Source organism: Gallus gallus, chromosome 6 (assembly GCF_016699485.2).
Source record: "Gallus gallus isolate bGalGal1 chromosome 6, bGalGal1.mat.broiler.GRCg7b, whole genome shotgun sequence".
NCBI lineage: Eukaryota > Metazoa > Chordata > Aves > Galliformes > Phasianidae > Gallus > Gallus gallus.
The window spans coordinates 17,736,821-17,758,420 of record NC_052537.1 but is presented as its reverse complement, the minus strand read 5'-3'; the positions used below and the strand labels follow the sequence as shown (position 1 = coordinate 17,758,420).

Here is a 21,600-nt window from a genome sequence, read left to right as displayed (position 1 = left end):
ACTGGCGGCGCGTGCGCCCACGTGACGTTTTCAACCGCGCTGCGCGGGACCTGCGCCGGCAGAGAGTGAGGCCGCGGGTGGGGGGGCGCGCGGCGATCAGGTGACCCCAACCCGCACCCCGCCTCCTGTCAGCGGGCGCACGCTGCGGGGCTCGGCAGGGGGGCCGCGGGGCCAGCGGGGTCCTCGGGCGGCGCGGGGCCGGGCGGGGATGGGGAGGCCCGGGGGCAGCCCTGCCGAGGCGGCTCGGGCCGTGCGTTGTCGCGGGGACCCTGTGGCACCGTCGCTCCCGGGACCGGGAGGGGGGAGGTATGCGGGAAGCTCGGTGCCGCGCAACTCTGGGCCTGGTGGAAATCCTCTGAAGCCCGTGCGAGACAAGCAGCTGCACGCTGCCATACAGTGAGGGGACAGCGAATGTAAATCGTGTCCCAGAGTCGCTCTGCCTGTGTGTTAGGTCCGGTATTACAGCTCGGGATAAGCACCAGCCGCGTGCTGGAAAAGAACAGACGTGCTGCTGTCTTCCACATGCGGCTAACTGAGCTCTCCTTTCTCGTGAAGGCCTCCCGAATTCGGGCTGAGCGGTCACAGGATGGGCTGTTGGCCCCGTGGACACCGCAGGGGTCTGTAAGCACTGGCTGCGAGCTGGGCCTGTCACACTGCTCAGGTAAGGACCCGGGGCGGGAGGGCAGTGGTGGCACGCAGTGTAATTTAGCAGCAGGGACTGAGTTACCAACAGCCTTGTTTTAATGTTACAGCATCAAGCAGTTAGTTTTGCTAACGTTTTCCGTGATCTCAGCCTGCTTTCCCATAGCAACCGCACTGCAGACGTCCTTTCAGGGACATCTTCAGCAAGAAAAACAAAAAATAGGTCCATGGGAATTGTCTGCGAGGTGTTATTCAGCCTGGGAAGTTGGAAGTCAGCAGGGTTTCAGGAGGCACCATAGTGAGGTGGAACGTAGCTGCAACTTTGTTTCTTTCCTGAAGGTTTGTCTTTTGCTTGGATGTACCAGAGGTTTCCTTTGAGGCTGTGTGCCACTGGCAGTACTGAGGGCTCCTGGTGTCCCAGAGATCCACACTTCCCCAAGCACGTGCACACTGCTGCATGAGAAGTGCCATTTACTTTCATAACAACTGTTCAGAGAGAATACAGTAAACCATCCCTGTGGCATCACTGCTCACAAATAATTACTTAAACTTGAGCTAGAAGGACCTTCTAAAACCAGAGAACCAGATCATTTTTACCTGCATTTTCTCTAACCTGCGCTGGAGGCCTACAGCGTGCATCTCTGTCCATTGCAGCAACCTCAACTCTTTGCTGTGCAGATTTACAGTTTCATAAAAGTTGATACACATCCAAATGGCAGCTCGTCTTAGCTCAGAAATCTTTTCCTAAATTGAAGTCTGTCATGTTAATATAAAATCCAAAGTGGCGTCAGTCATCCCCATCACACTATGTTGACCATTCAGGAACAATTATGGAAATTTGAGCTTAAAGAGCCTTCAGAAATGATCTAGCCAACATGCAGACATTTCAGATTTTTGTTTTTTTTCTTTTTTGAAGAAAGCTGGACTCACGTGTGTTATGCAAAAATAAGCCATTTTTTTCTCAAATATAGCATAACTAAAAAAACAGATCCTGTGCAGCATGTTAAGCCAAGCCCACATTATAACGACAAGTGCAGCAGGACCTTCATAGACATATTTGAATCAGCTGATAGCTTTAGAAGGGATCTTAAAAGCCACATTGCAGTTATGGCTGGAAGTTTAAAATGACAGTGCCTTTTCAGTACAATTGTGTCCTTGGGAAAGAAATTTCTCCTGCCTTTGGGTTTTAGATCTTGCAGCGCATTATAAACCACTCCTCCACAGAACTGCACAAAAGATAAGGCCTTCTAGTAAATCTCCCTCTTAACTATTACAGATCACCATTGAAAACAATGTGGCAATTGAAGGTATATTATATAAGGTGCTTTGGCGTCCTAAATTCTAAACTCAGATATGTGCAGAGAGGAACATACATCAGCACCAGTTTCTTCCCCAAAGAATCCATTTTAAGATGTTTGTGACCAAGTTTTTAATCAGATCCCTCTATTTCAGTACCCACCAAATCTGAAAGGCCAGAGGACAATCAGAACTTGTCTTCCACAAGCCTCATTTGGCCAAGACCTTTGTGTATTACAGCTCCTCAAGATGTTAAGTTTTGTAAGTCTGTTTACCAGGGAATAAGATCTCTCCCACTTGGCAATATGTGATTAAATGCAAGTGCATTTTTCTCTCAGAAGGTTTGTCCCTGTGGTTTTATAGGAGAAGAATTGGATTCCCCAGCCAAAGGGCAATGGCTGACCCACAAAGAAATACTCACCTCCTCCTATCCTTCATTGTAAGACTGCTTTTGTCATTAAAAGGTTTCCTTTCTTCAAAGGCAGGCTAATGTTGGCAGCTTGGCTTCTCTGGATATGAACCTTAAATCTTGAGTGTGCTGGTGAATGGATTTGTGTGCGATGCCAGAGACAATTTATAGCCGGTGGTGAGAACCTGGTGCCTTCTTTCCTTTCATAGACAGGAGGAAATGCCTTTTATTCAGATACTGCATAGTTAACTCTGCAGGAAAACATCTGAATATTTTCAGACATTTCAAAACAGTATTTCTTATGGTTGTCAGAGGTCGGGAAACGGATTCAAGACCAGCTAGTAATTGCTCATCTCTACAATACCAATTCTGAATTACTTTTTGCTGTTTCTCTTGTCCCAGCCTGACATTTGCCTTTGATTAAGGAGATGAGTGACTTTGCCTGTTCTGTTGATCAGAATAAATTACCAGCAGCTAATTTTGTGAGGTTCATACAGTGCCTTTGACATGGCAAATTGTGCTCTGTTGTTCAGGTAATTGGGTTGTCAGAAAATCTTATTGGTTACTATACAGTATCTCTGACAGAACATTGGCTTATTCATGGAAATGGACAAAATCTTTTAGATTTCCAGTTCACCAGATGTTATGAAGACTGAGGAGGAAGGAAGTAAGCATTGTTCTTGATAGGATTGATGGTAGAAAAAAACATTTTGATTGCTATATGTTGATTCTCCATCTCTTATTTCTCTGAAAGGAAGGTTACTTTTCTTGGACATGTTCAAGTATAAGTTTAGGGGCTCGGTCCTTGCCAGCACTTGTAGATTCAGCTTCAAATTTGGAAAAATGTGCTTAGGACAGTATTCTTGCCATCACTGAAATTCAGAATCTTACCATTGGCTTTTTAATGTCGGAGAAGGATGAAACAAAGCTCACATTTTTTCCAGGTACACTGCAAAGATAGCAAAGGTCACCTTATTTCTGTCACATCGCTAGAGAACATGCAAAATGCACAAACAACAAATGAGCAGCAGGAGGATGTTTTTACACATGGTAGTTTTTACAGCCAGCTTCCACGCTTGTAGGCTATGACATCTGCAACACTGAGAAAAACAAGCAAAGGATTATTGTGAGGATGAAAAATGAAAGCAGCACACAAGGGCTCACTTGAGCTCTTTGTATGAAGAGCTCCTACCTGAAAACATTTGTTTTCTTCTAATACTGTTAAATGGGAATTCTCTAACTGACACTACAGGAGAGCAAGTACTTCTATGAAGTAGCTTTTTTAAAAACAACAAACAGTCTTTTCCAGTGATGCCTTCCCTGGCTGTTCCTATGCACATGCTGAGTTTTAATATGTGTATGTTGGTTATACAGTGGTATGGCAATGATAACTCAATGTTCATTGCCTCGTGTGCTTGGCAAATGTAAAGAAGGGTTTACAGATTACCTCTGTAGCCTGGAAACTTTTTGGCCAATGTCCATGACAGTTTCTGTATATGCAGGTCTAGTTTTCTTCTTCAGGAAGAACTCTGTGCTTACACCAAGAGTTTCTCCACCCAGCAGTTTTTTAGACCCAAGTTTGAAGGAGTGGCTAAGGAACAGCTTTTCCCCACCAGATCCAGTCCATGCCCACCACCGGCAGCTGAAACAGGGCTGTGGGCAGCTCCCTCTGCCTTTATTTCTGTGGGAGCTCTGTGATTCTTAAAACTCCCCTGAGAGCTTTGGGTTATCAAGTGACCCTTGTTGCAGCTGCATTGCCTGTAGAATGGCTCATTTACCAAGCACAACAACATTCCTGTTTGGGCAGGATTCCACTGCAAGTCCATGCCTGACCTGGAGACCTTTGATATTTTGGCTGGCAGACTAGTTGTCTGTGCCCTGCTTGGTATTTTCCTGTAAAATCCAGCCAAGGTTTTCCTTTCTCCAAGAGACATTACCCTTCTTCCCACTCGTTTTTGAGTCCAAGCAGCACTGAATACTTAGCAGATGAAAGGTCCACCCCTTTCTGCAGTGAGCACACAAACCCACAAGCCGCGACTTCCCTGCCAGACAGCACAGCACTCCTGCTCAGGAGATCCTGCAGCTGGGCATATCTGCATTTCCATCTTCACTTCCTGAAAGGGACATGTAAATGTACAGTGCAGTCGCATATTGTCAGCATGAACACAAGCAGGAGATGCCCGAGAGGCTGGGCTTCTCTGTGCTGATACTCCCAGTGGATACTCACACTGATTTCTACTGAGATCTGACTGCCATTACCCAGGGGTGACAAGCCACAGTGGAAGAATTTATGAATTGTTCTGATGGGAAGAGCACACTTGCCGTTTGATCTTGTTGATATCTACTACGTGCCTTTGAAATTACATGGAGTTTTCTTTTTTCTCCTCTTTTTTAGAGAAAAGGATTTAAGGAGACATGGAACTTGAAAGAATCATTCGAGAGACACTGACATGCTTCATCCAGTCTCACATCCCTGCTGCAGACCTCAGGTATGTTGAGTATTGTTTTAGCTTTAACTCTGCATTAATCGTTCCTCTGCATATTATACTAAACTCCAAGTGGAACATCTACAGCTTTCCTGCATTTTGTCTTGCTTTTCCTTGAGTCAGATCCTGGATGCAGGTAATTTGTGCAGGTGTTGATCTAAGTCCTTGAACTATGTTTCAGCATTACAGTCTAGCAATGTCATTTTTTTGGTGACCAAGATGATTAATTTCCTGCCCAGCAGTTAATGTTAGAATATGGAATTCCTTTCATCCACAATGATCCCAGAGGGCTTTATAAGCAGTACACTGCTATGTCAGAGCTCTCCCTACTTTGAACTCTGCCCACATGCAGAGATATAGCCGCCTTGAGGCAGCTGGTTATGTAGCCACTGGCAGCAGTGATGCAAGTGGGTCAGCAGAGAACGCTGCATCACGTGGAAATTGTAACTTGACAAAACATAATGACATCACCTAGAACACCAGTCACCACAAAAATCAGGATTTGAGTACTTAGAATATTTTGGGTAGCTCAGCTGAAGTACCCACAAGAGCACAGACTCTGGACAGATGCAGTGGCTTTCATTCAGTCCTGCCTGGGAAGATGAATAAAACACACAGTTTTCTGGATGTATCCATAAATGCTTCCCACTCAATCACTGATCACTTGCTGCTTGGCCTTTACCAGTGGGAACTGCCCGTAAGTTAAGACACAGGCCACATAGGTACTTCTGCTGTTCTATTAGACGCAAGGTTGGAAGCAAACAAAGATGGAGAGAAAGAAAGTGGTCCTGTTGACCCTGCTTCCTCGTCCTGTGTTCTCTTTCTTCAGTGGGATGGATGATGTTTTCTTCTCCTACATTACGGGTGTCCTGGAAGAGCTGGGTTCGCCAGAGTCCTCTGAGGAAACCTTTGACATGGACACCTTTGTGGAAATGATGGAGGCATATATCCCTGGCTTTGCAGAAATTCAGAGGTGTGTGAACGCTACTGTTTTGTATGTGTATGTCATGCAGTGGGGGCCTGGCCCAACCACATCAGTGTCATCAGTTCTTCTGTTGTATCCAGATCGTGATGTATTAGTACCAAACCTGTACCATTATGATTAAGCTAGGCTTTGCCTGAATGCACAAATACTAATCCCAGGATAGTTCACAGGTTAGATCCTTGGCTATCTAGAATGCTAGTTTGATGGGCTTCCCATCAAGCCTCGTCTCTTTATAAAGAGTAAGTCAAGTAGGATAGGCTAGTGCTTTAATTCCTCACTCTAATTATTCAGCATCTGTCTCTTGCAGTGGAAATGTTTGTGAAATGATGTTCTCTCTCTCAGAAAGGCTTGGTGAAGCACGTAACAAAGGTGAGTTGCACCTTGAAGTTGACAAAACTTACTGCTCTGCTGTAGGGTCTTGCATCCTACCCTTCGAGAATCCTGATGTAGCCTTTTAGACAGGATAGAACAGAGGTGAAATAATTCTTACAGTGACACAGAAAGAGCCTGTACAAAGAGATGTATCAGAGTAATCTGACTACAAAGCATGCTGGGTTACACACAGCTTGGGAACCACCAACATGTTTTCCTAGATTTAAAAATCAAAATCACACCTTGGTTCAAAGTTAGAGCAAACATGAGGGAATTCTTAGACACTTAATAAAAATACTGTAAATACCCACAGCCAAAATGTAAGAGGCTTGAGAATTCACAAGCAGTTCTACTCTGGTAAAGCATGGGAATGCAGAGCTCAGCCACTCAAGCATGTTAGCACTGCCTTCCTGCAGGTCAGTATGAGTAGGGCTGCAGCTATACTCACTGAAGGCAACAAGAACAGTAGTGCTTTCCACTGTCTTTTCATTTAAGAAACGATTCACTTCAGCTGACAGTGCACTAACAACCTCATACCAACAGAAAGCACAGAGCTACATACTTAGCGGGGCTGATCCTCAGTAGATATCACTGTATCTTTAAGAAAAACCTAGCCAAAAAGCTGTGGAAAGCAGAACTGAAGTGCCCTCTGAAGACCTGCCCAAAGGCCAGGAGCCTGGAGCTGGAGTCTGCAAAGAGGAAACGCTGTGCACACCAACAGATGGAGCCGGGGCCCAGGTATGTACATCTCACAGAAAAGGAGGGTGACAGAATCCCCTAGCACTAGCTTACTGGTACCACCTAAGGCATTTTCTGGCTCCAACAGGAACCACAAGTATAGGCTGTGACACAGCATCATTGATGCCTGTGACCATCCCATTGTACAGCCTAAGCAAGACTTTGTTCAAGTGGAAAGTTACATGCTGCCAGAAGAGCACAAGCTGTCACTCTGGCTCATCCTTTCCAGTCCTGAGGCAGCAAGGCAGAAGAGAGCTCGTCTTAGTGCTCTCTTGAGATCCTGGAGTGCAGTAAGGATGCCTCTGTAGCACTAGCCAGGCTCCACCCCACTTCACCCTGTTCCATTCACAGTTGAGATTGGTTTCTGTTTATCTCCCTAGCTGTGATGCAGCATCTAGTGGTCATATCTGAGTGTCAGTCCTGAAGACATCCATCCTACCTTCAATGACATATGCTGTATACTGAGGTACACCACAGTGAGTCATTGGCGCAGCAGTCCTGGTTCTGCAGCTCCATTCAGCATGACCCATACTGCAAGCATTGCAGCACTTAGTAAATCCCCCCTAGCTCCTTACCTCACGCTCTGCTTGCTGTTCCTTCAGTACTGATGTTTTACTGCTCTGCAGTTCAATCATTTTGTCCATGCCCTTCTAGGAAATGCTGTTGCTGTGCTTCCTTCTGATGTAGCCAGAGGTCCCCATGCTTAGGATCGTCGTCTCTTTGTGATCAAAGAGCACGTAACCTTGCAAGGGAAGGAGTTCAAGCATGTGAACCACAATGCCCAGAAAATTTATTCCTAAAGGAAATATATAGCAGGACCACAGATGAGTAAGGCCACAGAAAGCCTGTTTCAAAGAAAACTGAAATACAGGGAGAAGAGATTAAGGGGTGCATCCTCCCTGTAGATATGATGTCCTTTTAGCTTCAAGAAAGGAATTTATACTCACCTTTGTAATGAGAGAGAACCTTCAGCTAACAGGAAGTTGAATTGCCCAACTTTGCAGCGATTCTTTTACTCTGCAAAATCAGATCTCTGTGTCTCTCTTGCTCCAACTAGGAAGGCAATGACTTGAAGGGTGGTGTCGAGCTGCTCCTGGAGATGTTCCCCGCCTGTACTGTAAGCCAGGCAGAGAAGGCACTAGCAATGGCCCTGGGTAACTTGGAGGAAGCAGTGCAGTTAATCGTGGAAGAGAAAGTGGAAATCGGCGCAGCAGGTGCAAGTGTGAAGGTACTGCAGACTGACTGGGTGGCACCAGGTCAATGAGCAGAGCTTAAAGACATACATTCCAGCTGGAGTGGAAAGCGAGTGCAGGAGCTTTCTATGCTTCCAGCAACATATCAGGAAGATGGTCTACAACAATGCCCCTCTCTCCTTCAGCTCTCCAAGCACAGGCTGTGCCTACACCAAGACAGCAGCCCAGAGGAGCTGTGTCTGGCACCCCACTTCCCCCATGAGCTGGTAGTACTGCATTAGCAGCTGGGTTTAGGGGAGCAAGCAGGGCAGCTGTGCACCCTCTATGTTCTGCTACTCAAACACGTGCTTTGTTTCCTCACAGGATCTGGTGCGGCCCCGCAGAGCGCCCAACCATGAGGAACTAAAGCAGGTTATCTTACAGAAGTAAGTACCCAGAAAAGAAGAATTCAGACAGTGAAGGAGTTAACAGTTCATGAAAGGTTATGGTGGTCAGAATAGACCATACTGCTATGAAGATCTTGGACTGTATGATGTTTGGAAAGGATGCTGTATGAAGCTTTATGGGTGTACCTGAAACGCATTCAAGCACAAGTATAACCATTATATGAGAAAGCAGGATGGGTTTTCTTTTAGAGCCCTGGCACACAGTTTACCTCCATCAGTGTGATCACAGTACTGGCTATGTGTGAGGTTTCAATCTCTTACAGGTATACTGTAAATCACAGTGTTGTCATCTGAGGTCCCAGTTAAAGGTTCAAGGCACAAACATCATACGGCAGCTCAGGTAACACATGGTGCCTTGTAAGAACTACAGCAGCTCATTCATACCTCTACCCTTGGAGAGGGTCCAAATAAGTCTAAAGATATCTTTAAGAGACTGTCTGTACAGCAACAGAGATCAAATCTCAGTTGCTGAAGGTGCAAGTTCAGTGCATTTAAGGAAACCTCTCTGAAGTCTCCCTACGGACTTCCAGGGAATGAAAGTGGCTTTAGATTGGTTTACCTTTATTCATTTCCAAACGCATTTAATTCTCAATAGACAACCCACAGTATGGTTTAATCGATCCACTTTAAGATCTCAGCTTTCATGAGTATCCTCCTGTGGGCACACAGATTCAATTCATCTATCCAGCCATCTTTTTCCACCATTTTACTCCTTCACTGGCAAAGATGTAAACAACTGATAGTATAGGAAAGCAAAAGCAAAGCAGAATGCCACCTAGATAAAATTAACAATCCCAGTCCTTGCCTGTTTCCAGTGCAGGCTTCAGAGTACAACGCACGGGAACAAAATAAAACAGAAAAAGCCAACACCAGCTAATAGTTAAGTTCCTAGGAACTTTAATGACATTTTGGCAACATCCTGTACTTCAAACATCACTCAAGCACAGGTACAGAGAGCAGATCACCATAGCTGAAGATACACAGGAACAACTATGCTAACTACTGAGGGAGAAGTCGTGGTCAGCAATGCTGTCCACCTACAGACCAGCTCTCAAGTCTCAATACTAATTCAGCAGTACAGCAAGCAAATGCTTGGGCCCTGATGTTCCTTTTAAATAGGGAGCTTTTATTAAGTTGCTTCCAGCTCAAACTTGACTCCTTGTCAAGTAGAACATGGAGTGGGAAAGGCATACCATCTCTTCAGGGCAGAAGCAACCAGTTTAGCCCTGTGATCTTTTCCTTTGGCTGCCATCACACCAACTGAAAAGGAGAATCCTCCTGAATTCTCACTGGAAGGGTGATACTCTTCTTACCCATTTCATTCAGAAGGAATCTTAAGTGCTCCTAGCTGCAATCTAGGCAAGTAGGACACATCGCACAGCCACAAACCAGCCAGAGAATTAAAGATAAAGACTGTGAATACCCCTAGGCAATGCATGTTGCAGTGTTCACTTAGTGCATCTTGTGTTTCAGATATATGATGGTGGATAGTGCAGAAGATCAGAAAACACATCGACCAGCTCCACCGAAAGAGGTGAGAATAGCACAGTTCCAGCTCACCAGGAGTTTGAATGCCTTTGGCTACAAGGTTTAAAAAGCAGGCTGCACATCTAAAGAGAAGCATAACACACAAGGGAATTTGCAGCAGGTAGTCTCAAAGAAAAACTTGTCAGCTAAGAGGTGCTGCTGCAGGGTCTGTGATTACCTGGCACTCCTGACTAGCACGGTTTCTGCTCCCTCCAGCTTTTCCCCTCTGCCCCCCTCATCAGACCACTTTGTTCTCATTTTTAGCCAAGACTCCCAACACAAAGGACAGGTAACTCATCCCAATCTAGTCTTGCTTTTCCTTTATTCCCCAAGCACAACTTTACACTTGCCCCCCTCTTTCCCCAGCCATGGCTGTCCACGTGATGTTTATGTCTTTCCTCTCCAGGCTCCCAAGAAGCTGATCCGCTACATCGATAACCAGGTGGTGAGTACAAAGGGAGAGAGGTACAAAGACATAAAGAAGCCAGAGAGTGAGGAGATGAAGAAAACTTACATCAGCCTCAAACCAGCCAGGAAGTACAAGTTCCACTGACAGCCATGTCCTCCTGCTCTTCAGCTTCCACCTCACCGGCCATGTGTGGAGGATGGACGTGTGGCACTAGGGATAAAGGGACTCCCCCACCCAACACTAACTGGAACTAACCTAGGAGCCAGGACACTGCTTTCAGCTTCCTGAACTAACCCAGCTGATAAGGTCATGCCTCCTCTCCTTGTGTAGCTGTCCTGCCCCAGGGCATGCCACAATGGTTGTTGGGAGCCTGGGCATTCTCTGCTATTCCTTGCATGGGACATTAGATCTAAAAATGTAGCTTGTGGTTTTGCAGCAAGCTTTTTAGAAATCTCTGTGCACTGTTGCTGTAAGTGCAAGTGTTAATAAAGATGATGTGAGTTGGTGTGTATTTCAACTGAAGCACGCACATGCTTTACAGACCCTGCCTCTGATCCCTCTTGGAGAGAAAGACAGGAGCAGAGTCATCTCCTAATCACTATCTTCATCATGCTTACTACCAGTAGCTACTCTTTGGTTGACCACTTGCTGGATGCAGAGGATGAGGCTAGACTCTAAACAAGAGCTGGGCTCCCCCTGCCAACACAAGCTGCAGCACACCATGAACTCCAGCTGACAGTATGGCCAGGTCATTTGGCAATTGCTATTTCTCATCAGTATTGTATGACAAGGCTACAGCTATGTAACACAGAGCAGGATGTAGGAGCAGGCCTCGGTACTACAGAGATGTAAATCAGAATCTGGAAGAAATAAATAGCAAGAACCAACTGCTCTCAGCAATAGCACAATGAGGTTTGGTGCTTTTCCTCTACTGAAATTGCAGTTAGAAGCACATTCCCCTAGAAAACAGTTCCTGTCTTGTGCTAACACTGCCATACTGAGGCTGCAGGCTGGAGATGGGCTCACACTGCCTTCCTCCAGAGCTCTCCCAGACCTCACCTCCCAGGATGAGGGCTGCCAGCTTTTCTCCTTACTACTCCAGCTGGTGTAGATTGTTCTCAACAGCTCAGCTGGCATGCCCTGCACACATTCCCCAGAAGATGACAGTCCACATCAAACATTCTCCTGCTCACTGGACAACTGCAACTTTGAGATTTAAAATACAACAAATAATAAATCCTGTGTATTAGCTGGTCTGTTCAGCACTATGGTGTTCCTGCAAGTCCCTCACTCTCTCCACACTGCTTTGGAGGGAGTTACTTCTCCAGGAGGCACGCACAGAGCTCACTCACAAATGTGCAGTGGCTGTTAAACAGCCCCAGAGAGAAGAGTGAGCCCCTTTTGGGCCAGCCTCACCAACAGGATCGATTTCTCCCTCCGTACGTCTCAGCAGCAGCCAGTTCCGGCGTCCACCAGGGATCCCAGTGACGTGTTGGTCCCCCCTCCCGATAGCAGCAGCAGTTCTAGATCTGGAGGTTAATGAAAGGGGCAAAGCCAGCCATGTCCTGCAGGAGAACAAGAGCCGTCTGTGGCAGAGGCTCCACATCCAGCTCCACTCCACGGTTTCGGAGAACGCTCAGGCTGGACTCAGCCACATTGTGGCAGTGCTTCACCTTCAGGGAGCGCAGCTTGGGACAGTACTCAGCCAGAACCCTGACAAGACAGAGCACGTGCAGGTTGCATGCCAGACTCCTATATGCATAACTCACCAGTACAACCTCTTTCCCACTCCCAGCAGCCACACACACACACCATCCTTTGAAAACAGCACCGTGGTGGTCCAAGAGAATCAAAAAGGACATGGTCATATACCCTCCACAACATGCTGGGGAATTTGCTTTCAATAGCACACAGGGCCTGCTAGTGCCTCTGCCCCAAGATGGCTCTCTAATTGCTTTCAGCAGGAGGAAATCAGACTCCCCTCCCTAATTGCTTTCAGCAGGAAGAAATCAGATTTCCCTCCCAAGGTCTCTTCTACCCACCCCTGGACACCTGCCTTCCGCACCCTCCTCCCCACATTGTTCAATACCTGATAGAGTCATTCTTGACTCGCAGACACCCTGTGAGGTCCAGGTGCTCCAGCTCAGGACAGCACTTGGCAGTCTCCTCTACTGCCACGTCGCCCACGTTGGCATTCACAGCTAGAGAGAGAGACTTGAGCCTGCTGCACTTCTGCACCAGGTAGCAGATGGCCTCATCCTTCAGCTGCCGACAGGCCGTCAGGTCCACAGCCTCCAGCGCCTTGCAGCGGTCGGCCAGGCTGCGCAGGGACAGGCTGTCCACCCACTCACAGTGAGCCAGGGAGAGCCGCCGCAGGTTGGGGCAGTTCAGCGAGATGACCATCAGCGCGTGGCAGCTGAGCTGGGCACAGCCCTTCAGCTGAATGTGGTGCAGGTGGTGGTTCCGTGTGATGACTGGGAGCAGCTCCCTGTCTGTCAGCCAGTCAGAGCAGTTCTGGAGCTCCAGCTGCTGCAGCACTTTGTTGTCCTTCAGCAGGTTGAGGAAAGCAGCTCTAGGGACAGCCAAGCCGATCTGCGTGGGGAACCCAGTAACAGTGAGGCATCCCCAAGGACCTCAGGTTGGCACGGCTCAACCTAATGCTCCCCAGAGCCCCATTCCCTTCTTCTTTTCCACTGTGACACAGAGGTGACCAGAGCCACCCCTTCCCAATGTTTCCCAGAACGTGCACAAGCTTCCTCTCGCCTCCTGCTAAACCCATCCCATTGCACAACCCCTGGTGACAGTCATCAGGCCGTGCCACCCTGAAGCTGGCTGCATTTTCATGAGCCACTATCCCACAATAGCCTAGGTGGAGTTTCCAGGCTCACTCCTCCCCACTCCTCTTGCTAAAGGCAGTAGTGGCATTGCTGGGCCCTGAATCACCGCCTCTCCTCCCCAAGCCCATCTGCCCAGTCAGACACGCAAGCCACCAGCCCAAGCTCCCAAGCAGAAGCCTCCCTGTCCCCTCGCAGCCAGGTTTTCCCACGTCAGCACATCCACAGCACCCCAGCCCAGAGCCACCCCGTACCTGGCTGGAGTCAAAGCATCGCATGTTGGCCAGGTACAGCTGGACAAGCGCCTGGAACGCCTTGCTGACCCTCTGCAGGCCCAGAAGCTGCTGCAGCGGCAGATGGCAGAGGACGTGCGGGACCAAGATGTCCTCCCAGGGCAGGTCCAGGAGGCATCCCCTCGAAGGGGTCAAACTCATCGTCGGCCGCCAGGCAGCCAGGCTGTGCGGGAGCCAGCCTACAGCCTACGCCACCCCACGGCTACAGCCGGGCGTCTCTGGGAGGAACGGACAGAGAGAAACTCTCAGCAGCGTCCCTCACCGCTAGCCCAAAGGTCGGGACGCAGCAACCGAGCGGGGCACCGCCTTCCGGGGCGCCGGCTCCCAGCGCGGCAGCTCACGGCTCCGGCACGCGGCCCCGGCCCGCAGCGCCCCGCGGCACGGCACCAGCTGCCCGAGGAGCCCCGGCCCCAGCAGTCCACTCCGGAGCCTGAGCTAAAACCGCACCCGGCTCCTGCGACGAGCAGCTCCGCCCCGCGCTAACTCCGCTCCGCGCCGGCCCTGCGGCACCCGGCGGAGCGAGCGGCCGCCCCGCAGGGCAGCGCTGAGGAGTGCCGCACCCCCGTGGCCCCGCTCCCGGCCTCGCGGCGCGGGGAGCTCCGACAAGGCAGCCCCGGGGGCCTACAGGCCCCGGGACGAGGCGGTAACGGCGGCGGCCCGGTGCAAGCCTTACCCGCGTCACCCTCGACACCAAGAGCCGCCCCCGGGACGCCCGGTCCGGTCCGGTCCGACCCCGCCGCAATACCTGCGGACCCAGCGGAGCTCCCTCCGGAACTCCGAGCGCACCAGCTGCACCCCAACGGGCCTCCTCCCGTCCGCCGGTGCCCGCAGTGACGTCCTACCGCCACTGCCCCTCCCCTTGACGCCGTGCCCCGCCTCTCGGCGTCGTGCCCCGCCTCCAGCCCCCGCCCACGGCCGCCGGGAGGCAGCGCGGGAGCCCGCGGGCGTGGGCCGGGGGAGCGGGCCGAAGGAGCCTCGTTCAAGCGCTCCAGGTGCCGGCCGTCCCCGTGCCCAGCTCACAGCAGCTGCTCCGGCCTCGCAGCTGTCCCGGTTCCCCTGTGCACGCCGGTACCCCAGATCCCCATCCATCCCGCTCCCCAGCGCACGCCCGCTGCTCCGGCCCGGCGGCTACGCGATTCCCAGGCGCACACCGCTCCCGGAACCCCGCACCGCCCCGACTGGCGGCCCCCGCGCACGCCCCTGCCCCTAGCGGGCGGCCCCGCGCATGCGCAGCGCTGGGCGCTGTCCGTTCAGCACCACGCGGAGCCGAGACCCGCTGGGAGCCGCCGCTGCCGGTGAGCGACGGCGCCGCCCCCGGGCCCCGGCCGCCGTCCCGACCCCTCCTCTGGCCTCCGGGAGGGTCCGAGCCTCGGGCTTCTTCTTCTCCCGGCGCCCCGATCCGCAGCCGCTGGGCCCGGCTTCTCCGCCCCGGTGCCCGTACCGGTAGGACTTTGCCCACCGGCGCCACCGCCCTCGCCTCGCCCCGCCCTGCCCTGTCCCCGGTGAGCGGCGGGTCCGTGCCGCCGGCGGCCTCTGGCACCCGCGAAGAGGGACCCGAGCCGCTCCCGTTGCCGTTGCCATAACGACTCCAGTGGGAACCGGAGCAGCTGTTCCCTCGCGGTCCCAAATTCTCCAGGAAGGAAGATCTCGCCTTCCCTTCACGGCCCGCTCATTGCTTGCCAGGGAGGGTGGCTGGGGAAAGCTCTTTCTGCCTCAGTGCTGGCCCTATGGGCATTGATGGCACTGCTCTTACTGCAGGCAGGGGATCGCTGCACCCAGGAGGTCCCATGTGCCCACGGCTCTTGGCTCTCCGCTGATGTCTGGCAGGGAGCCCCTTGCTCTGCCTTGGAGGCGATGCCTGTGTCTCCATTACTGCTAGCCTATGTGGCTAACTTAGTGCCAGGAGCCCTGGCCGGGAGCCCTGGCTCGTGCCAAGCTCTCACCGATCTGTGCTGTGCTTGTGGTCCTCCCCATGCAGCACGTGTGTGGGGCTGGCAAGTGGGGCCACGCTGCTCCTGCATCAACCTCTGCTGGTGTTCTTCACTCCCTGCCAGCTGGGCTGGCTGAGTCACTTCCCAGGAGCCTGCTGGTGGTGGGACTCAGAGCGGGACTGAGAGCCACCCAGATACAGCCTGGGTACCGCAGGATGTAACAGAGGCAGAAGTACGACTAAGTGTCCTTCCTTGGTCTCAGCTGCATGCCCTGGGCCTGTGGCAGGGGTGGGAGGGGGCCCAGAGGAGGCTTAGGGCCACTCAGTGTATGGGTGCCTCCAGTGCTTTATGTCCTAGGGCAGTTAGCAGGCAGGTTCATCTGCATCTTCTGCCCATGGCACGTGGTGTGAAGATAGTGGGAGCTGTGAACAGCTGTGACAATTTCCTCAGACTGTTCTGTTTCCTGTACACAGGGTGTCTGCAGATGCTCCTGTGCTGTAAGGGGATATGTTGAAGCACGCCATCAGGATGTCCAACAGAGCTTCCAGCCTAGGCCTGCAGCAATGGTAGGTCCTAACCCAGTGTCTGTGAGGGTGTGCTGTATGTGAAGTGGCTGTGGTACAGCTTGGGCCTGGGCTAAAACTCTCCCTGGGTCACTGCTGGCTCCCTGGGGTTGAAAGAGTGTGTGGGAAAGACTGTATTGACTGCTCCTGAAGAATGAAAGAACTGATAACTTTCTAACAGTACACAGTGGGTGTGTGTCCTGGTATCCCCTTGGCACGGTGTGTGCCTGGTGTCATGCAGAGCTTCAGCAACTGGGCTGGAGGTGGGTGAGGTGAGCTGGGGGTGCTTCCTTTTCTTGGGAGGATTGCACCCTATGGTTCACCAGGCCCCTTCCTTTCACTTCTGTCCCCTCTGTAAGATACCATTTTGGACAGTTTGAAGCTTCCTGTTCAGCAGCAGTTCTGGGCTGAGTGCCACAGTGCTTGTGGGACTGCTGGGCTGTGTGTGGCACAGCTGAGAACAGACCTTTAGTGGGTGACACCAGTGAGCTTGCTGTCACCTAGTGCTGCTGCTGCCCTGCAAGGGAACAGCTTTCTGCGTCAGGCCTTGAGCTGATCCTGGTGACGAGGAGTGGGCTGAGCCAGGGGGAGGGAGCAGATTAGCTGACAATGGCCACTGCAGCTTTCCTGTGCCTCCCTCGTGAGCACATGGGGCTGGCTGCTGGGAGCCAGGCCTTGGGCTGATCCTGCCAGTGTCATCCTCATGGACTTCCTGCTGAAGCACACAAAGCTCTGCTGGTGACTGTGTGTGAGGTGCCCAGCACAGTGGCCTGCCCTTGATTTCATGCTTGGGAAGGAGTCCTGTGGATAGGAAGGCTGCCCTCAGGCCAGGAGCCCAGGCTTTGGTTCCTTGATGTGTGACAGAGCTTGGGCCAGTCCTTCCCCCTGTGACCCCTGGCTTGCCCCTGCACTGATAATGCAGCTATTTCCATGTCAATGGCATGCTCTGAGGATGGCAGAGCTTCCCAGGCCTGCTGGGGCCCAGGGTGAGGTGCTGGGTTGATAGGAGGCTGTTACAGGTTCTGCGATGATCCCCTGGTGTAGCGGCTGGGCACCTCACTGATCAAGTGCCTGCAGCCTTGCAAAGGCTTTGGAGTGTTTGCAGTTTTCTACCAGAGACACTCTGAGTCTACAGTTGGGGTTAAAATATATACGGTGAGATCAAAACAAACCTACAAGCAGACCAAAGTAAAGCAAAGCCCAGGTGGGCAACTGGGAGACTGCCTGGCGTCTGGTCTGGGTGCTCAGCTTCATCACTACACCTGTAATTACTCCTCCTCATCTGATATTTCAGTTTCCACACTTTTCACAGTTACGTATGTGCCCACGCTCCCTCCCTGCTGTTAGGCATCGTGCCTGGGGCTCACCGTCCCTCTTCTGCAGCAAACACTCCCTGCATCCACTGCCTGATCCTCCGTGCACCTTTTTGCCTTTCTCCATATGAATCCAAAGGAGGAGAGAGGGTAGCACTCCATACTGCTGCAGTTGGAGAGCAGCTCCAAGGACCTGTGCTGCAGCGAGCTGCCTGCTGGGAGCCCACACCAGTGACCTGCAGGGCTGCCTTGTTCCAGGCTAACCTCTCCTCTCTGTGGGTCTGAGTCTGCGGGCTCACCACAGCACACACCCTGCAGCCAGACCCTGCCAACTGCTTTCCTTTGAGACCGTCTTCTCCCTGAGCATCTTTTTACCAAGAGATACTCCCACACAATTGTTCCCTTAACTGCTGTGTAGGGAGATTATTTATGGCTCAAACTGTGCTAAGGCCCCACCTCCCACATTCCCAGGACAGGTTCTACCGTGATGGCATTTTTGCCTTTGTCCTGATGGAGTGATGCTGGTGTGGGCAGACAGCCAGGGCTGTGTCCTCACCCACCCCCAGCAGGTGAGTGCCCCCAAGCTGGGGAGCAGGAGGTACCAGGGGATAGCACATGTGCCCTGTGCTGCGTGGGCCTGGATGGTGTGGCGAGTGTCAGGGCAGGGTGTCTGTGCCATTTATCTGTAACCAGCAGCCTGGTGGGACAGCAGATAAGAGCAGCAGCCCATTAAAGGCTTGGCTTGTACTGCAGTGGGTTTTTAATATCTAATGAGGATGCGGTTGGGTGTTGGCACAGAAGGGATTAATTAGAGCCATGTAGTTAAGTCTGGGCCCTGGGGGAACGCAGCGACCTCAGCAGTTGCCTTGAGCCCTCAGTGTGGAGATAAGGGGAGCTCAGCTCCTCACCAGAAGTGGCCTCCTGTGAGGCTGGGCTTACATTACCGTGATTCTGCCCACCAGAAGGGAGCACCTGCCAGCAGGACACCCACATCTGCAGGGCTGTGCTTCATCCAGGGGCCAAAGCGCTGCCCTGCTGGCTTGGTCAGCAGCCTCAGTGCTCCAGGATGTGCTGGGGGCCACAGCGTGTGGATCCCTCCTGCCACCAGGCTCTGAGTGGTGGCTGGAACAGCCCAATGTCCCTGCTGGTGCCTTGCAAGCACTGTGTTCATGGTTGAGCTGTCCTGGTGACAACTGGGTACAAGAGGGACAGGTGCAGGACCGATCTGTGGAGGTGAGCAAGGACAAAGGCAGCAGCAGTTACACTGAGTGCTGTTGGATGCTGCCCAGGGCTGGGTCTGAGGACCTGGCAGGGACCGGGAGGTGGGATGGGGTGATGTGTGGCTAAGTGGCACCGTGCAGGGTGACACAGTGCCTGTGTGCATGGACTGGAGGGGTCAAAGTGCCAAATGACAGCGAGCAGAGGGGGTGGAAGGCTGTGGGAAGGCGAGGGGGCACAGCAAAGCAGCAGGTGGAGGTGGGGAACAGCAGCACCAGGAGGGCCCTGGTACGGGCATACTGGGGAGTTCGGAGCCCTTCCACTTGGTTAAATCTGACACTCCGGCACTGGCTTAGAGAAAAGCCTTCCCCCCACCCTGCTGCCATCAAGAAGCTGCTGAAGGAATCAGGTCGTTGATCCCGTAGCAGTGAGGCCCCTAATTAGCCCAGCTCCGCTCCAGTCTGCCGAGGAAGCTGTCAGTGCGAGGCAGCTTGGGGACCTGCCGTCCCCGGCGTGGGGGAGAGGGGCTGTGCAGGCAGCAGTCTGCAGGAGGAGGGGAGAAAATGGCAGTGCTTCTATGCATTAAAGATGAGCAGAGCGGGCTGCTCCCTCCCCATGTCCTTGCACCCAGGCGGGGACAAAAGGACACGCTTTCTGGGTAACAGCAAGGGCAGGCAGGCGTGGAGCCGGACTCACTGCCGGCGGGGATCGCACCTAGAAGGGTGCTCTGCCTATGTTCCTCCTGCAGCACAGCGTGCACGGGGGACACCCGCTCTCCTGGGCCTCTCCTCCCACACGCCCATGGTAACGATTGCCAGGCGAGGTAATAAAGCACTGTTTAACAGTGCATTGATCCAGCAGCCCAGGCAAGAGATGAGCGCTGCTGCCAGCTGCTGCTACATACATGATGGTGTGCAGTGCATGGCAGCACGGCAATGATCAGGACACGTCCCCACGGGAATGTGCCCACTGCTGCTCAGGGACACACCTCCCGCGCCGGTGCTCACACACACCGGTGCGTACGAGCAGGTTCACGGTGGCACGTGGGGACACGCGCAACGGGACGCAGGGTGAGCACTGTGTTACCCAGGGACACGCTCACGGCCCTCAGCGCGGTGTTACGCTGAGCATGGGGATGAGCACGGTGTTACCGGAGCGAGCACACGGACACGAGCGTGGTGTCATCCCGGGACACGCACACCGGGCCCGATGCGGTGCGGTGCGGTGCGGTCCGGCCGCCCCCGCCGCCGCGTGTCCCGGTGCCACCGGGCGGGGCGGGGCGCGGCGCCCTGCGGGAACTCCCATTGGCTGCCGGGGCTGTCAGCGGGGCGGAGTGACGGCCCCGCGCCGGGATTAGCGCGGCGGGGAGCGGCGGGCTGGGGCCGGTGGCACCGCACCGCACCGCACCCGACGGGGCGGACCGTGCCGTGCCGTGCCGTGCCGTGCCGTGCCGTGCCGTGCCGTGCCGTGCCGTGCCGTGCCGTGCCGTGCCGTGCAAGCAGCAGCAGCAGCAGCAGCGGTGTGAAGCAGGATGCGGCGGCGGCAGTGGCAGTAAGGCGCGGGGAGCGGAGCGCGGCGGGGCCGGAGGCCGGAGCACCGCGGCGGGGGCGCGGGGAAAGTTGCGGCAGTTGCTGCGGGGCCGGAGCGGGCGGGAGCCGGGCGCCCGCATTGAGCGGCGGTGCGGGGCTGCGGGGGCAGCGGTACGTGTCCGGGCGGAGAGCCGGGCGGGCTGCCGCTCATCCGACTGGCTGTCACATCCACTCAAGGCTGATCCCGAGCAGACGGAGGCGCGGGGCGAGACGGGCCGGGCTGGGGACGAGGGAGGGGACGCGGGTCCTTCCCCAGCCCGGGGGGGCAAGTCCTCGCCTCGACGATCCCTCGGTAAGGGGGCCCTCGCGGCCGCCACCTGTTCGTGCCCCGGCCACAGAGCCTGCGGGCTCCCCTTCTGGGCGACAGCTGTGCCCACATTACTCTGCGTCCTTCGAGTGCGGAGGCTCCTCGAGGCCGTCCCCGCCGGACCGCAGCCCCCCCAGCCCCGCCGTCCCCGTGCCCAGCTGCCGCTGGTGGCGGCGGACCCGCGCCCGGCACGGCGGCGCAACCCGTCCTGCGAATTCAGCACCTTCCCTCTGCGTTCCATTTCTTGCCTCTTCCCCGGCATCCTCCCGCAGCGTGTGCGCGTTGGCCCTACACACACCTCGCGTGGGTGTGCGCTTCCCCTGCAGCGTAAGCAGCGCCGGGCGTCTGCCGCTTCACCCGCGTCGCCCCGCTGAGCCGGGCAAGCGCCGGCACGGCGAGCAGCTCTCGGGTCCCTCCGGAACAGCCCCGAGGCCGGGAGGAACCCCCGGGCACCGCTTTGGTGCTCAGAGGGGACAGGCAGCAGTAGCGAGTGCCTTGCAGGGGCGAGACGTGGTGTCGAACAACTGATATTCCCGATAGACGTGCAGCCCCTGGCCGCCACGCTGCTGCTCCTGAGTTGTCCCCTGTGCCACGCGTCCCGTGCTGCCCGTGGCTTCCCCGGGCATGGGAGCTCCTGCCTCCCGGCAGCCTCCCTCAGGTACCATCGGCTCAACCATTCATCACAGTGATTTAAAGAGCATCGCTTTGATTCATAATTCAAATCGGTGAGCCTCAGCTACGCCACTGATTCTTCGTCTCTGTTGCATTTATGCTTTTTACCTTTCATCACTGCAGAAAGGCTCACTCTGCTGGATGGGGGGGCAGCCCAGCTCCAGTGGCTCGCGGGAGGGCACGGCCTCTGCTCTGCATTTGATAAGTCCCCTTCGATAAGCAGGAGGACGTGCTGTGCTCATCCCATTTATTTTAGCAGTAACTCGCCTGCATTGCGATGGGCTGTTTTTTATAGATTCCTTATGTTACAGTGCATGCCAACTATTTTCTAGTGATAACTTTTCTCCTTGGCATGCGTGTCAGTCTGCGTTAAGATA

The 21,600-nt window shown here is 53.6% G+C and overlaps 3 protein-coding genes across 19 annotated transcripts in view; 2 read left to right on the top strand and 1 right to left on the bottom strand.

Annotated features, from left to right (window-relative positions):
* The first annotated feature begins 3 nt into the window (after positions 1–3).
* CUEDC2 (CUE domain containing 2) lies at positions 4–11,020 on the top strand. 13 transcript variants are annotated; one of them, XM_025151573.3, is made up of 12 exons: positions 4–65; positions 556–661; positions 4,743–4,836; positions 5,663–5,806; positions 6,126–6,187; positions 6,795–6,928; positions 7,986–8,156; positions 8,307–8,387; positions 8,485–8,546; positions 10,041–10,101; positions 10,501–10,539; positions 10,672–11,014. In XM_025151573.3, exons 3-12 carry the CDS (start codon positions 4,763–4,765, stop codon positions 10,789–10,791), a joined length of 948 nt encoding a protein of 315 aa, XP_025007341.1. In that variant the 5' UTR covers positions 4–65; positions 556–661; positions 4,743–4,762; the 3' UTR covers positions 10,792–11,014.
* FBXL15 (F-box and leucine rich repeat protein 15) lies at positions 9,442–15,160 on the bottom strand. Of its 3 annotated transcripts, none has more exons than XM_046943078.1 (4): positions 14,703–15,160; positions 13,592–13,848; positions 12,593–13,095; positions 9,442–12,216 (listed from the first exon to the last, which is right to left on the bottom strand). In XM_046943078.1, the coding sequence occupies exons 2-4, from the start codon at positions 13,769–13,771 to the stop codon at positions 12,027–12,029; spliced, it is 873 nt and encodes a 290-aa protein (XP_046799034.1). In that variant the 5' UTR covers positions 13,772–13,848; positions 14,703–15,160; the 3' UTR covers positions 9,442–12,026. The 3 variants fall into 3 exon arrangements, with proteins under 3 accessions (XP_046799034.1, XP_015143953.1, XP_040559077.1); XM_015288467.4 differs by lacking the exon at positions 14,703–15,160 and adding an exon at positions 14,304–14,462; XM_040703143.2 differs by lacking the exon at positions 14,703–15,160 and adding an exon at positions 14,376–14,462.
* Positions 14,856–21,600, top strand: part of PSD (pleckstrin and Sec7 domain containing) — a 35,356-nt gene continuing 28,611 nt past the window's right edge. Inside the window, exons 1-2 of one of the 3 annotated variants that reach the window (XM_040703141.2) lie at positions 14,856–14,925; positions 16,035–16,127. The gene's annotated coding sequence lies outside the window, so the exon portion shown is untranslated. Of the gene's footprint in view, positions 15,074–16,034; positions 16,128–20,045; positions 20,207–21,600 lie in introns of those variants that run through there. The other 2 variants (XM_046943075.1, XM_040703140.2) reach the window with 2 other exon arrangements.

What these genes read in the sequence shown, in the direction of transcription:
- FBXL15 (XM_046943078.1), bottom strand. Translation starts at nt 13,771, where the DNA reads ATGAGTTTGACCCCTTCGAGGGGATGCCTCCTGGACCTGCCCTGGGAG. An exon ending in GATGCTTTGACTCCAGCCAG is followed by an intron (nt 13,096 to 13,591) that starts GTACGGGGTGGC and finishes TTCCCCACGCAG; the next exon opens with ATCGGCTTGGCTGTCCCTAG. An exon ending in GTCAAGAATGACTCTATCAG is followed by an intron (nt 12,217 to 12,592) that starts GTATTGAACAAT and finishes CTGTCTTGTCAG; the next exon opens with GGTTCTGGCTGAGTACTGTC.
- CUEDC2 (XM_025151573.3), top strand. Translation starts at nt 4,763, where the DNA reads ATGGAACTTGAAAGAATCATTCGAGAGACACTGACATGCTTCATCCAG. An exon ending in CAGATGGAGCCGGGGCCCAG is followed by an intron (nt 6,929 to 7,985) that starts GTATGTACATCT and finishes TGCTCCAACTAG; the next exon opens with GAAGGCAATGACTTGAAGGG. An exon ending in GCTACATCGATAACCAGGTG is followed by an intron (nt 10,540 to 10,671) that starts GTGAGTACAAAG and finishes CCTGCTCTTCAG; the next exon opens with CTTCCACCTCACCGGCCATG.